Source organism: Siphateles boraxobius, unplaced genomic scaffold (genome assembly GCF_051911475.1).
Source record: "Siphateles boraxobius isolate OS27281-9 unplaced genomic scaffold, OSU_SipBor_1 12, whole genome shotgun sequence".
Taxonomy (NCBI): Eukaryota; Metazoa; Chordata; class Actinopteri; order Cypriniformes; family Leuciscidae; genus Siphateles; species Siphateles boraxobius.
The window spans coordinates 26,037,557-26,051,010 of NW_027508722.1; the positions used below are offsets into that span (position 1 = coordinate 26,037,557).

At 37.7% G+C, this 13,454-nt stretch overlaps 1 protein-coding gene across 1 annotated transcript; it reads left to right on the forward strand.

The window, feature by feature from the left end:
• The first annotated feature begins 6,019 nt into the window (after positions 1 to 6,019).
• Positions 6,020 to 13,309, forward strand: wnt4b (wingless-type MMTV integration site family, member 4b). The gene is made up of 8 exons (XM_077216279.1): positions 6,020 to 6,108; positions 6,377 to 6,530; positions 8,430 to 8,514; positions 10,572 to 10,703; positions 10,784 to 10,926; positions 11,015 to 11,155; positions 12,260 to 12,422; positions 12,562 to 13,309. Exons 1-8 carry the CDS (start codon positions 6,020 to 6,022, stop codon positions 12,729 to 12,731), a joined length of 1,077 nt encoding a protein of 358 aa, XP_077072394.1. The 3' UTR covers positions 12,732 to 13,309.
• Positions 13,310 to 13,454: the final 145 nt, after the last annotated feature.

Genomic DNA, 13,454 nt, shown 5'->3' on the forward strand with positions numbered 1-13,454 from the left:
TCAATTTGAGTTCTCCAAGGGTTTTTTAAATGGTAGCAGATAGATCGATTAAATTTATATAAACAAAATAGATAGATAAATAGATACATTAAATACACACACGATACACACACGCTTATACACACCCTGCTGCTTGAAGTAGATCAGTCACCATGGAGATTCAGGGAACGGGGGACGGGGTGGGGCGGGGGGGGGGGGGGTTGTCCACAGTCACCAATCATGGCAAACCATGCTGGGGTTGGGGGGTGGGGGTCACCATGAAGCCCCCCCAGCCCCCACCACACTTCGCCCCATCCAATAATATTCTCTTGAAGGTCAGGGGAATGTTGACACTGCGGACCCAGTTAAAACAAAGTGTCTGTGTCTGTGTACATTTGCTACAATGCATGCTTGTTTCAGTTGATAACCAATACCAATCCTGCAACATGCACATATACTCTAACATCACCTTCCTCTAATCAAAGGAGCAGGGAGGACATCCAGTGGTGAGATGGATGGATGAGACTGGTGAACAGCAAGCACAAAGAACATGAACATTTCACTTTTAGTCCTGTAGACCTGAACAGATAATTTACTGCCACCTTAATTTTAAATCATGTGATGCTTAATAGAATGTAATTTTTTCATTCATTCACTGACTGAATGTGTCCAGTCTATGGAATAATGTGTTGAATGGGAGGGATTGCCTGATTGGAGGGCTGTCATTTCTATCCTATAATATTCACTGAGTGGTCTGCAGTAACCCACTGCAAGCATTCCAGAATGAGGTCAACAATCCATCCAATAATAATCACTGTGCGCTGTCATGTTGTGAATGTTCTACTAGCATGTATCTTATCTACTAGCGTGTTCTACTAGTATCTATGTGTACAGTATATATACAATATATATATTCATTCATACAATTGCAATCAAAATTTTTCAACCCCACAGAGACTGTAATAATTTGCAAATGTATGCTTTTCTAAAGATACAGTTTTTTTTTTAAATTGCATGTGTAAGAGTCTAGTTGCAAATTAAAAGGAATAATGTCAGTATATAATGTAATAGTTTTGAGTTATATGATTTTTTTGTCATGATTATTCAACCCCTTTTTAATGATGCTGTATTTAAGTCATGCATGGTACAAAATTGTGTTAAAACGCAATTAAAGGGTTAGTTCGCCCATTTAAGACATGAAGTTGTATGCAATCCTTACCAGCACTATAGTGTATACACACTGACCCACTCTGTTGTCACCCCCCTGGTCCGAGTTCTGACCGCTGGAAGTTTTTGAATGAAGTAATCCCGGCTACTTTCCGGGGCCACAAAACTGTGCGTTTTTACGTGAAAAAAAGATTTGCGTTTCAAAGCTTGATTAATTTAACACACAAAAAACACGCCGGGCAAAATTCATACCTCAGTTTTAATGCGGCACTATTTTCCTTCCGTTTCTATCAATCCGCGCTGCTGTCAATGTGTGGGTCAGTGTGTATACACTATAGTGCTGGTAAGGATTGCATACAACTTCATGTCTTAAATGGGCGAACTAACCCTTTAAGACCATGGGAACTCTAGAACAAAACTGAGCTTTACACATACATTTGGCCCATGCATGTGCTAAAATTGAGTGATATGGCCAAGTCAAAAGAGACTAGCTCTCACAAAAGCTAAAGATTGTTTTATTACATTAGAAAGTCTATGGCAACAAGAAGATTTCTAAAACACTAAAAGTTCCTAGAGACACAGCTGGCAGCCTTATCAGACGTTTAAAATTTGTTGTACCAGAAAATGTTTGAGGGAGTTTAAGAAAAACACAATATCATTAAGGGGGGAAAAATGTTTGATAAGAGCAACTGAGAAAAACCCTCAATTTACTGCCAAAGACTTGTAAGATGACCTGATGAATGGAGGAAAAAACATTTCAATATAGAGTTAAGAACGATAGACATGATGCATGGCCTTCATGTTCGGATATCTTGCCGAAAGCACTCTTGACTAAGAACAAAAAGGCCGACTTGAATGTGCTAAAATTCATTTGGATACACCTGTGGAGTCCCGGAGGAATGTTTAATAGAGTGATGGATCAGCATCTGGTGCAAAAAAAGGCAAAGCTTCTGAGCAGAAGAACACATCTTCATGGTCAAACATGGAGGTGGTCCAGTCTTGTTATGGGGGTGCTTTGCTGTTGTAGGAAGTGGAGATCTTGAGTGGATGAAAGACAACATGAATCCAATGAAGTATCAAGCCATTTAGGCAAAGATGGTGATGCCTTCTGGTGCAGAGACTGAAGCCGGATGTTTGATGGACTTTCCTGCAGGACAGCCATCCCAAAGTATTCATCCAAATCTACTCAAGCTTAGTTCAGGGATCAGAATGTTCTTGCATGGCCTTTAAATTCTTCAGATTTAAATCTCATTGAAAATATTTGGTGAACTTGAAGAAAGCAGTGGTAATGTAAAAACCAAAGATTATCAGTATCTGGAAGCTTTTTTAAGCCATGAATGGGCCAAGATTGCAGTAGAGATGTGACAGGTTATAAAGAATAAAAATAATTCTGTACAAATTGTACTTTTGGGGGTATAATAATTTGTATATGAATGTTTAGTCAATTCGATTTTAAAAAATTTTCATCAACTTCACGTTCTCAGAATCACTCAAATATGTATTAATAAACTTTCTATAGTGTAGTATAGTATATATATTTACATTTTACATTTTAAATAATTTAAAAACACATACAGTATAATTCAATTTATATATTGATTCATATGTATGTTTTTAAAGGATTTCATATTAAAAATGAATGAGTGCAATTGTTTAAAAATAATTGATATATAATATATATACTGTATATATATATAAATCACAAAATAAGTAAAATAAAAATTATATATATAATTTGTATTTTACATATTTTGTGATTTATATATATAAATAAATTGTGTAAATATATATATATATATATATATATATATATATATATATATATATAATATTTTCAAATAATCAGTAACAGTGTAGAATTGTTAAACTGTAATTCACAGTCCAGCACAGGTGTTCACCTGAACCCCATGTTAAATCACACAAAACAGCCACAATTAGCACTGTGACATCTCAAATGAGCGTGTAAAACAGATTCCGACAGACGGGACACTTGATTTAAAAAGAAGAGATTTTATTTATGAGCAAGCGGTAAGCGGATGGAGAGATGAGGAGAAGAGAGGCGCCGGACATGACATGGGGGTGCAAGTCACCATGGTGTTGCTGGGGGAGACAGTGCAAGACGTCACTACGAAGGACGGCAGGACACAAAGAGAGAATACAACGAGAAGAGGGGTGAAAAAGTGCAAGGGAGGGGAGAGATATAGGGGGCAATGCTCAAATTGAGAGAAAGGCAGTGAATCTGTAAGAGGGCACAGTTATTTATTTGCTTGCTGGGGTGCAGGAGAGTTCAGCAGTGAAAACAGACTTAGAGTATTTAAGTAAATAAATGTAAAAAAAAAAAAAGTCTACTACAACTGTAGAGATATATATTGACTGAGAAATTAAATTAACTCTTACATTTTTTGTACATGAACATATATATGCAATGTAATATATAAAACATTAATGGAGATATACTTTTTTTAAGCAAAATAATGCTCCATTTTACAATATACTAAATGTTTATCAAAAGTACTATGAATGTTTTTGCAAAATATAACAAAATGTATGCTATAAATATATTTAATAAAATGCTAAACCAATTGGCATTTATTTTAAAGAAATGTGTAAATGACATTTGTTAGGTAAATTATTTGATTTATTTCTTTAAAAAGACAAAAAAATAATTGGACACTTTCTGGTTATCAAATGTTAGTGGACATGTCCAGGTTTATCTGAGGGAAACTGACTATATACAACCACTAAACGTCATCTCAAAACCAAGCAAATTAAAGCACTTGCAAAAATGTTTTTAGTTTTTAGGTTTAGGTTTAGGTTAGATGCCACTTGGTTTAATCCTTTGTTTCTACTGCATTTTAAACTGTGACTTAAGTGTCCAAGTACTTTTGGGGGCCACAGTAGATCCTTGAAATCCAAGATCTTGTCCTAATGCTCTCTCTCTCTCTCTCTCTCTCTCTCTCTCTCTCTCTCTCTCTCTCTCTCTCTCTCTCTCTCTCTCTCTCTCTCTCTCTCTCTCTCTCTCTCTCTCTCTCTCTCTCTCTCTCTCTCTCTCTCTCTCTCTCTCTCTCTCTCGTGATTTATTTGCCTCAGTTCTAATATTTGTCAGCACTGTGTTTTCTTCTCCTTGTCTAAATGTCATCCCTTCTTCGAAGACAATATGGAGAGAGAGAAAAAGAGGGAGCAGGGCAGAGGGAGGAAAGAAAGGGGGAGGGGGAACACTCGTAAAAAGAGCAACAAAAGTTTGGGAAAATTAAACATTAGGTAAGACACGTTCACACAGACTCATTTCGGGACAGGTCTGAGCACTTCTGCTGTTCTATCTATCAGGTTATTTATTGTTACGACACATATTTCTCTGTCAATTTCCGCTGGCTTTCACGCACAGCTCTTTTGTGAGAGTCTCAGGATTTAAGGGCAACATTTTCTGATGCACCCTTCACTGATACTAGGTAACAGATGCTCAAGTCACATGCATTGACAAAAGGAATTCCCTCTCTCTCTCTCTCTCTCTCTCTCTCTCTCTCTCTCTCTCTCTCTCTCACACACACAGACACACACACTCTTACACACACAGACCTGCAGATGTATGCATTTTGACAGTGATTTGGCACTAGACTTTTGGTCAGGTGCCCTCTTTTGACGCACAACACAAATACAAACACACAGTCGAGTGTGTTAGCATTTGTATTATCCCACGAGTTGAAGGCACCATCCTGCGGGACTCATTAAGCAGAGGTCACATATTACGTCCTGAGTAAATTGGACAATGAGTGCAAGCTCATCCCTCAATGTTAATGTACTATGGCCGAAACCTTCACCCCTCCCTTCTCTGAGGTCTCCAACCCTCCCACCCTTTATTCATCCTTCCTTTATAACCCCACAACCATCACTTCATCCACACTTATCTGTTTTGTTTTACCTTTGGAATTGCTCATTTTGGTGGACAAATTGGATTACTGAAATGGAAACTTTTTTCCCCCACATATACTAATAAAGGTCTGAAGGGAATGGAAGTGCTTTCTTAGGATAAAAATAGAAATTGTATTTTTTTTTCTTTATAGCTTTTTTAGTTCATCAAAGAAAATGGGATTTCATGAAAGGATTCTAATCATTTATCTATACAACTAATACATTTATTTTTCCTGTCCTGATTATTTTACTCAACCAAAGAGATATTGAGATATAGATATAGATTTTTTTTGTCATGGATGAAAATGCCATAAGATGAATATCTCTCTCAGTGTGACAATAAGATTACAACTTAGAGGCATTTTATCTTCAAAACATAAGTGGAAATAATTACAATCATCAAGCTTGTGATAAATTTGGATAATTGACAGATCTGGAACTCGATTTAAACGGTTCGTCGACAGGAATATTTTTTATCCTTTTGGACCTCAAAGTGGTAAAAGTTTATCCTTTGTCTTTTGAAGTGATTGACTGAGATTTATTTATTATTCATTTTTATTTTATAAGAAATGTCACATTTGAAACTTCTCTTTAATACATTGTGAAGGCTGTCTATTTGTTTTGTTTGAATTATTTGAATTGCCTACTATAGATTGTATTATTCTCAGTGAGCAGTAAAAATATCTAAATATATTCTGATGCCAGACATAATCTGTAAATTAATATACAAGTCATGCATATGCATAAAAGCAGTGATTATGTATGAGCAGTTCATGTTCAAATCATTTCAAATTCTATTTATTATATAGCTAATGTAATAATGTAACAATTCAGTAATGTAATTTCCTTTCTATTGATTTTGACAGATGAGGGGAACAACCCCAACGTAACAGGCACAACTGAAAGAATCACAGTTGAACACTAATTCAGAGACAGACAGGTAGACAGACAGACAGGCAATCTGATGCCAACGGTCTCCTCAGTGACTCTCACGGGACGACTCCTCCTGCTGTTGCTATGGGCACCCCACCTTACCATGGCAACCAACTGGCTGTATGTTGGCTTGTGTGAAAGCATTTGTTTTTTTGTTATGCCATAACTTGTAAAAGATGGTAACATATTTCTTTCTCACACACTTTCTTTGTTTCTTTTCTGTTCGTTTCCTCTCCCTGTTTTTTTGGGTTTTTTTAACTGTCCCAAAGTTCATTGACAAACTGTCATACTTTTATTAATATGCCAACTTTTTCTCTGACACTATTTTTCTGTTTTGTGTTCGATTGATTCTCCATGTTCTTCTACTACGCTATACCTCTCTCTGTAGTTCTCTGATACGTCTGCCACGCTCGCGTCCTGTGTCTGGTGCCGAACCATGTGGCCGTCTGAGAGGATTGTCACCAGGCCAAGTTGGGGTGTGCCGGGCACGGGGGGAGGTCATGGAGTCCGTGCGAAAGGCTGCAGAGATGGTCATTGAAGAGGTGAGAGAGCCTGAAACACTATGACAATTTTGTGAACATTCTAACATTCAAAAATCATGTCAAAAATATACATACAGAAGGTCCTTTATCACACTTTTTACTCTGTAGAATATTTCTTATTTTGGAACGTCAGTTTTGGTTTAGACCTGGCTACCAAAAAGTATTGTAAATTTCTACTGTTATTGTCCCAGAAAAAAAATACAGGTCATTAAACTCACATAGACCATTTTGTTCAGTCTATTCCTTGTAACCAGAGGTGTAAAGAGTGGAAATGACTCTATTACAAGTCACCAATTACAATACTTGAGTAAAAATATTGGGCCTGATTTTCACAGACAGGGCTTAGATTAATCCAGGATTAGTTTTTAGTTCAATTAGGACATTTAAGTAGTTTTTATAAATGTGCCTTTATAAATGTGACAAAAACATTGCTCGTGTGCATCTTGAGACAATCTTGTCAGTGCAAATTGCTTTCAGTTAAAACAGCTCAAACCTGCCTTTTAGTCTGGGACTAGGCTCTGTGAAACACCAGGGACTAGACTTGATTTAATCATTTCTAAGATCAAAATAAAACTGCTACTGAACACCTTGATATTGCAATAAATCAAGGTCGACACAGCAGCCTCTTTAACATCTACAAACATGGTATATCCTTCAATATCCAATATCCATCAAACGTGTCTTCAATATAACAAATTATTATAATAATGTTAAGTAAGATTGAATAGTCAAAGCCTACTTGCACTGTACGTGGTGGGTTTCGGCCTCATCACCAGGTACATCCATGTCCTCATCTCGTATTTGCTGCCATTCACGAAAAGTAGCCTTGTTGACAAGTTTGAATGAATAAGGGCAAAAAGCACAAGTTCAAGTATCTTCAATGCCCTGTAGTAGATGGTGATATCGCTTCTTATGTAGCAGAAATAAACTGTTGCAGAAAAAGTTGGATGCCATGCTAAATGTAACGAGTAATTGCAATTTCTGACAAATGTATTCGAGTGAAGAGTAGGCTACGTATAGCCTCATTTAAAAAAATATTGTCCAGAGAGTAAAAGTTGCTAACATTAAAAAGCTTTATTAACATTCCATTTAATCTTGTGCTACTATATTTCATGTGGAACTCACATGTGAAAATGTCAAAAACATGCAACTTCCCTGCCTGGAAAGTGAAATCATGTGTTTCAAAAAGCATTCAAAACTTTGTTTCTTTCTTGAATTTCCAAATCAATGATTGTAGCGCAAGTGAAAATCACCTTCTTTTTTTAACTCTTTGAGACCAATAGGCAGTGGCATCTGACATCTGATACTTTATGGAAATGGTAAAGCTTTTCCTCTCTGTCTTCTATAAATTTTACTAACATCAACCTGTAACATCAAAAAGACTATTATACTGCCTGCCAGACCAGTACTGAACAATAGTGCCAGCTACACAGAAAATGTATCCTTTAAAAGGATTTTGTCATTTATGCAAGACACACAGTATTTGTATTATGCTATTATGCACAGTATATGCTGCTGCCCTAAGAATTTTCGGTTTCTGTGGTAGCACCAAACCCCTCACACCTTGTGTGAACTTATCAGTGAACACCCCAGAACACTCGGTAAGTTTCATGTCTTTGTAAACTAAAGTTTATGCGTTTTATGAATGATTGTTCCAGTGCCCCTATGAAACCATTGTGGAGGTGGGGGGGGGGTGCTAATACAGAAACCGAAAATTCTCGGGACAGCAGCATTTGTCCAAATTTCAATCTTAACCGTTCTATTTCATCAGAAACTATCTTAAAACAGCTTTAAGTGTAAAATACCGAACTTGTCCTTTAATCTTTAAACTTTATGTAACTTTAACAGTTTCATATCTGCACATATTAACTCTGACTTGTTCCATTTTAACCACTGCAGTGCCAACATCAGTTCCGAAACCGGCGTTGGAACTGTTCCACCACTCCTCGTGGGATCAATGTGTTTGGACGAGTCATGAACCAAGGTTACAACAATTATGTCACAACATATCAGAATATAACATATTGGATTATTTTATGCTACAACTTTCAAAAACCTTGCTGTCATCATGGCTCAAGCTATGGTTTATTGGTAAAAAAAAAATTTTTTTTAATTATTATTATTTTATAAATAGCCTACCAGTGTATATACAGGTCCTTCTCAAAAATTTAGCATCTTGTGATAAAGTTCATTATTTTCCATAATGTAATGATAAAAATTAAACTTTCATATATTTTAGATTCATTGCACACCAACTGAAATATTTCAGGTCTTTTATTGTTTTAATACTGATGATTTTGGCATACAGCTCATGAAAACCCCAAATTCCTATCTCAAATAATTAGCATATCATGAAAAGGGTCTCTAAACGAGCTATTAACCTAATCATCTGAATCAACTAATTAACTCTAAACACCTGCAAAAGATTCCTGAGGCTTTTAAAAACTCCCAGCCTGTTTCATTACTCAAAACCGCAATCATGGGTAAGACTGCCGACCTGACTGCTGTCCAGAAGTCCATCATTGACACCCTCAAGCAAGAGGGTAAGACACAGAAAGAAATTTCTGAACAAATAGGCTGTTCCCAGAGTGCTGTATCAAGACACCTCAGTGGGAAGTCTGTGGGAAGGAAAAAGTGTGGCAAAAAACGCTGCACAACGAAAAGAGGTGACCGGACCCTGAGGAAGATTGTGGAGAAGGACCGATTCCAGATCTTGGGGGACCTGCGGAAGCAGTGGACTGAGTCTGGAGTAGAAACATCCAGATGGGCTACAGGTGCCATATTCCCCAGGTCCAGCCACTTTCGAACCAGAAACAGCGGCAGAAGCGCCTGACCTGGGCTACAGAGAAGCAGCACTGGACTGTTGCTCAGTGGTCCAAAGTACTTTTTTCGGATGAAAGCAAATTTTGCATGTCATTTGGAAATCAAGGTGCCAGAGTTTGGAGGTAGACTGGGGAGAAGGAAATGCCAAAATGCCTGAAGTCCAGTTTCAAGTACCCACAGTCAGCTGCTGGTGTTGGTCCGCTGTGTTTTATCAAGGGCAGGGTCAATGCAGCTAGCTATCAGGAGATTTTGGAGCACTTCATGCTTCCATCTGCTGAAAAGCTTTATGGAGATGAAGATTTCATTTTTCAGCACGACCTGGCACCTGCTCACAGTGCCAAAACCACTGGTAAATGGTTTACTGACCATGTTATTACTGTGCTCAATTGGCCTGCCAACTCTCCTGACCTGAACCCCATAGAGAATCTGTGGGATATTGTGAAGAGAAAGTTGAGAGACGCAAGACCCAACACTCTGGATGAGCTTAAGCCCGCTATCGAAGCATCCTGGGCCTCCATAACACCTCAGCAGTGCCACAGGCTGATTGCCTCCATGCCACGCCGCATTGAAGCAGTCATTTCTGCAAAAGGATTCCCGACCAAGTATTGAGTGCATAACTGAACATAATTATTTGAAGGTTGACTTTTTTTGTATTTAAAACACTTCTTTTATTGGTCGGATGAAATATGCTAATTTTTTGAGATAGGAATTTGGGGTTTTCATGAGCTGTATGCCAAAATCATAAGTATTAAAACAATAAAAGACCTGAAATATTTCAGTTGGTGTGCAATGAATCTAAAATATATGAAAGTTTAATTTTTATCATTACATTATGGAAAATAATGAACTTTATCACAATATGCTAATTTTTTGAGAAGGACCTGTATATATATATATATATATATATATATATATATATATATTGGTATTTATAAAATACTAATAATACTAATTAAATATATATATTATATATATATATATATATATATATATACATACAGTACATTTATATATACAGTATGGTGTTAGTTTATGATTAGTGTTGGATAGAGGGTGGCCTTCAAGTAAAGAAAGTTGAGAACCACTGTAAATTCTTTTATTAAATTATTCACTATTTATCCACATTCTTATTATATTAATTTCACAAGATGCAATCAATACACTCAGCTTTAAAGGACAACCCCATTTAGTCGTGCTCAGTTTATGTGCTGTCTTCAGGCACCCGTGAGGCGGCTTTTGTCCACGCTCTTTCATCGGCAGCAGTTGCTGTGGCTGTGACTCGGGGCTGTAGCAGGGGAGAACTGGAAAGGTGCGGCTGTGACCGAAAGGTCAGGGGGGTCAGTCCTGAAGGTGAGTTGTAAAACATGTCAATAACAATTTCACACTGACAAAAAATAAATGCCAAACATGTGCCTCTTGCTCATCCTTAGGTTTCCAGTGGTCAGGTTGCTCTGATAATCTGTCCTATGGCGTTGCATTCTCTCAAAACTTTGTGGACGAGCCAGAGAGAGCTAAAGGCATGTCATCAGGGCGACCGCTGATGAACATTCACAATAACGAAGCAGGACGGAAGGCAAGCAAGATGTTTCACTTACTGATTGATATCACAACTTATCACCAACTGCGTATTGGTTTTTATGGTTTTCTCTGTCCTTGTTCAGGCTATCCTCCACAACATGCAGGTGGAGTGTAAGTGTCATGGTGTTTCGGGGTCCTGTGAGCTCAGAACTTGCTGGAAGGTGATGCCTCCGTTCCGCCGGGTCGGTGCTGTGCTAAAAGAACGCTTTGATGGGGCCACAGAGGTATGTGTTACAATGGCTCTGTTCCAGTTGCCTCACTGACTGTTGCCTACATAGATAGCTGTCTTCTTAGGCAGAATCCTAACTGAGACGGAAACTCATAAGTGATTGCTTTTTTGGAATGCTTTGCTAAGGTAGAAACTGCATACAAATAGCACTATACACTTAAGTTTTACAGTTTCAATAGGGTGCAATAGTGATCAGTCGCTTTTTTAGCGGCCTTGGTTTCAGGCTCTAATCAACCAGGTGAATCACAACACTACAAACTTCGATTTGAAGCAAATAATTATTTTGAAAATCAGACACTAAGACAAAGGAAAAACTGTGTACTTAACGCTTTAATGAGGGAAATAGCACTGCACTGTAAATTACATAATCAAATAAAATGGAGAAATATAAAACTATTGATTTAATGCTGATTATAAATAGATGTAAAAAGTTTGTTTATTGCAAAACATGCATATGCGTACAAATATTTATGCATAAGGAGACTAACTCGTTTACTTCATTTGCAGTGCTTCATTGGTGTGGGTTGCGCTGAAGAATTCTTTTGGCATGATTTACGTGTAATTTTCTGATTGGTGGAGATTTCCCTGCAGAATCATAAGTGTCATCAGCATTTCACAGTTAAACATGCTTATTTAATATTTAGTTGAAATAATGTGGGGCTGATGGCTTCATCAAAACCATATAACGGCAATTAACAACCTCGTAGCTCGCAGTAGGTCTGTTTTAAAGGTTTCTTAGTTATTGTCAAAAATTCACGTCCAAAATCCAACTGTTGCACTCTGTAGAGTTTGGTGTTAGGATGTTGCTAAGCTAACGACACAAAATTCTAAGAAGCATAATAATACGTTTCACAGGGGTGAAATAGTTCATTTTACCAGTTTGAATAATTTATCATCAATATTTCTAAGCACTGAATGAAATCCACCATCTTGGATGATTTTTTGGAGTATGTCGCAATGCATTCTGGGATCACATTCTCTGTGAAGGATACATACAATGCGGCATTACAATTTTGCTATTGTAGTACTGTAGAAGGCAGCATAAATATGTGTATGTAAATTGACAAGTTTAAGGGTCACGACCACACTTTCTGCTTAGGTACGGCTGACACGCGTGGGCTCTCGCACAGCTCTCCTTCCACGGGACCCCCAAGTGAAGCCACCAGCCACACGGGACCTTGTCTACTTGGCTTCTTCACCAGATTTCTGCCGCTTAGACCCAGACAATGGCATTCCTGGCACTGCAGGACGACGTTGTAATGGTAAAAGTGTAAAAATCCAAATAACCGACTAAAATAATCAGTATAAAATTTCTTATTATTAATTCTCTAATCAATTCCCTGGTTTTACATGTCATTTCATCACTCTTTACTCATCCTTTCCTATTGTTCCACGTCCTAGGAACGTCACGGTTGGCACCAGATGGATGTGAACTGTTATGTTGTGGCCCAGGTTTCCGAGCAGGCCGGGCTGAGGTGGTGCAGCGCTGCTCCTGTAAGTTCTCCTGGTGCTGCTCAGTTCGCTGCCAGCAGTGTAAGAACACAGTGCTCATACACACCTGCCGAGAATGAGACATACCTAGAAAAAGCGCACAACCACACAAGAAGCACCTCATCTCATGCCAGCCTGCATTAATGCCCACATGATGAACAACAAACCTGCTCCATCCAGAGCATCATGCCCCGAGTTTGGTGAATTTAAAGTTCTTTTAAATGTGACATTACATTACAATTATTTTAATCTTCGATAGCACTTTTGTTGAAGGGCAATGTGTTGAACCGGAACACACAGACACCATTACATTTCTTAAATGCTAAAACACACATAAAATAAAATAAACATTAACTAACTTGTTCAGACAACGCTCTTAAAGCCGAGATTAACCCTTGAATAACAGCAGGAGAAAAGTGTTAGTTTAGTCTGAGGCCTTAGCATTAAATTCTAGTCCAGAGTTGCTCGCTCCCTGTTTACTGTATTTATAATTTCTTTTCAATTTTGCTGATTGTTTATTTATTTAAGTTCAGTGGCATTATCTCTGGATGGAAAGTTCCATCTGCAAACTCTTCAGCTTCAGCTGTTTTGTTTCGTCTTGTCCTATTGCATAGACTAGAGGCTCGTTTATTACCAGGGTCTCATTTTTATAATCTATATGGCGTGAAATAAAGTTGTTTGAAATCTTAAATGTGTAAAGTGGTTGTATTTGTTAATTATGGACTGATACATTTTAAATGAATATTTAAACTTATGTTTGGGATTGGAAGGATTTTTTGAAAGTCGTCTCTTATGCTCACCGA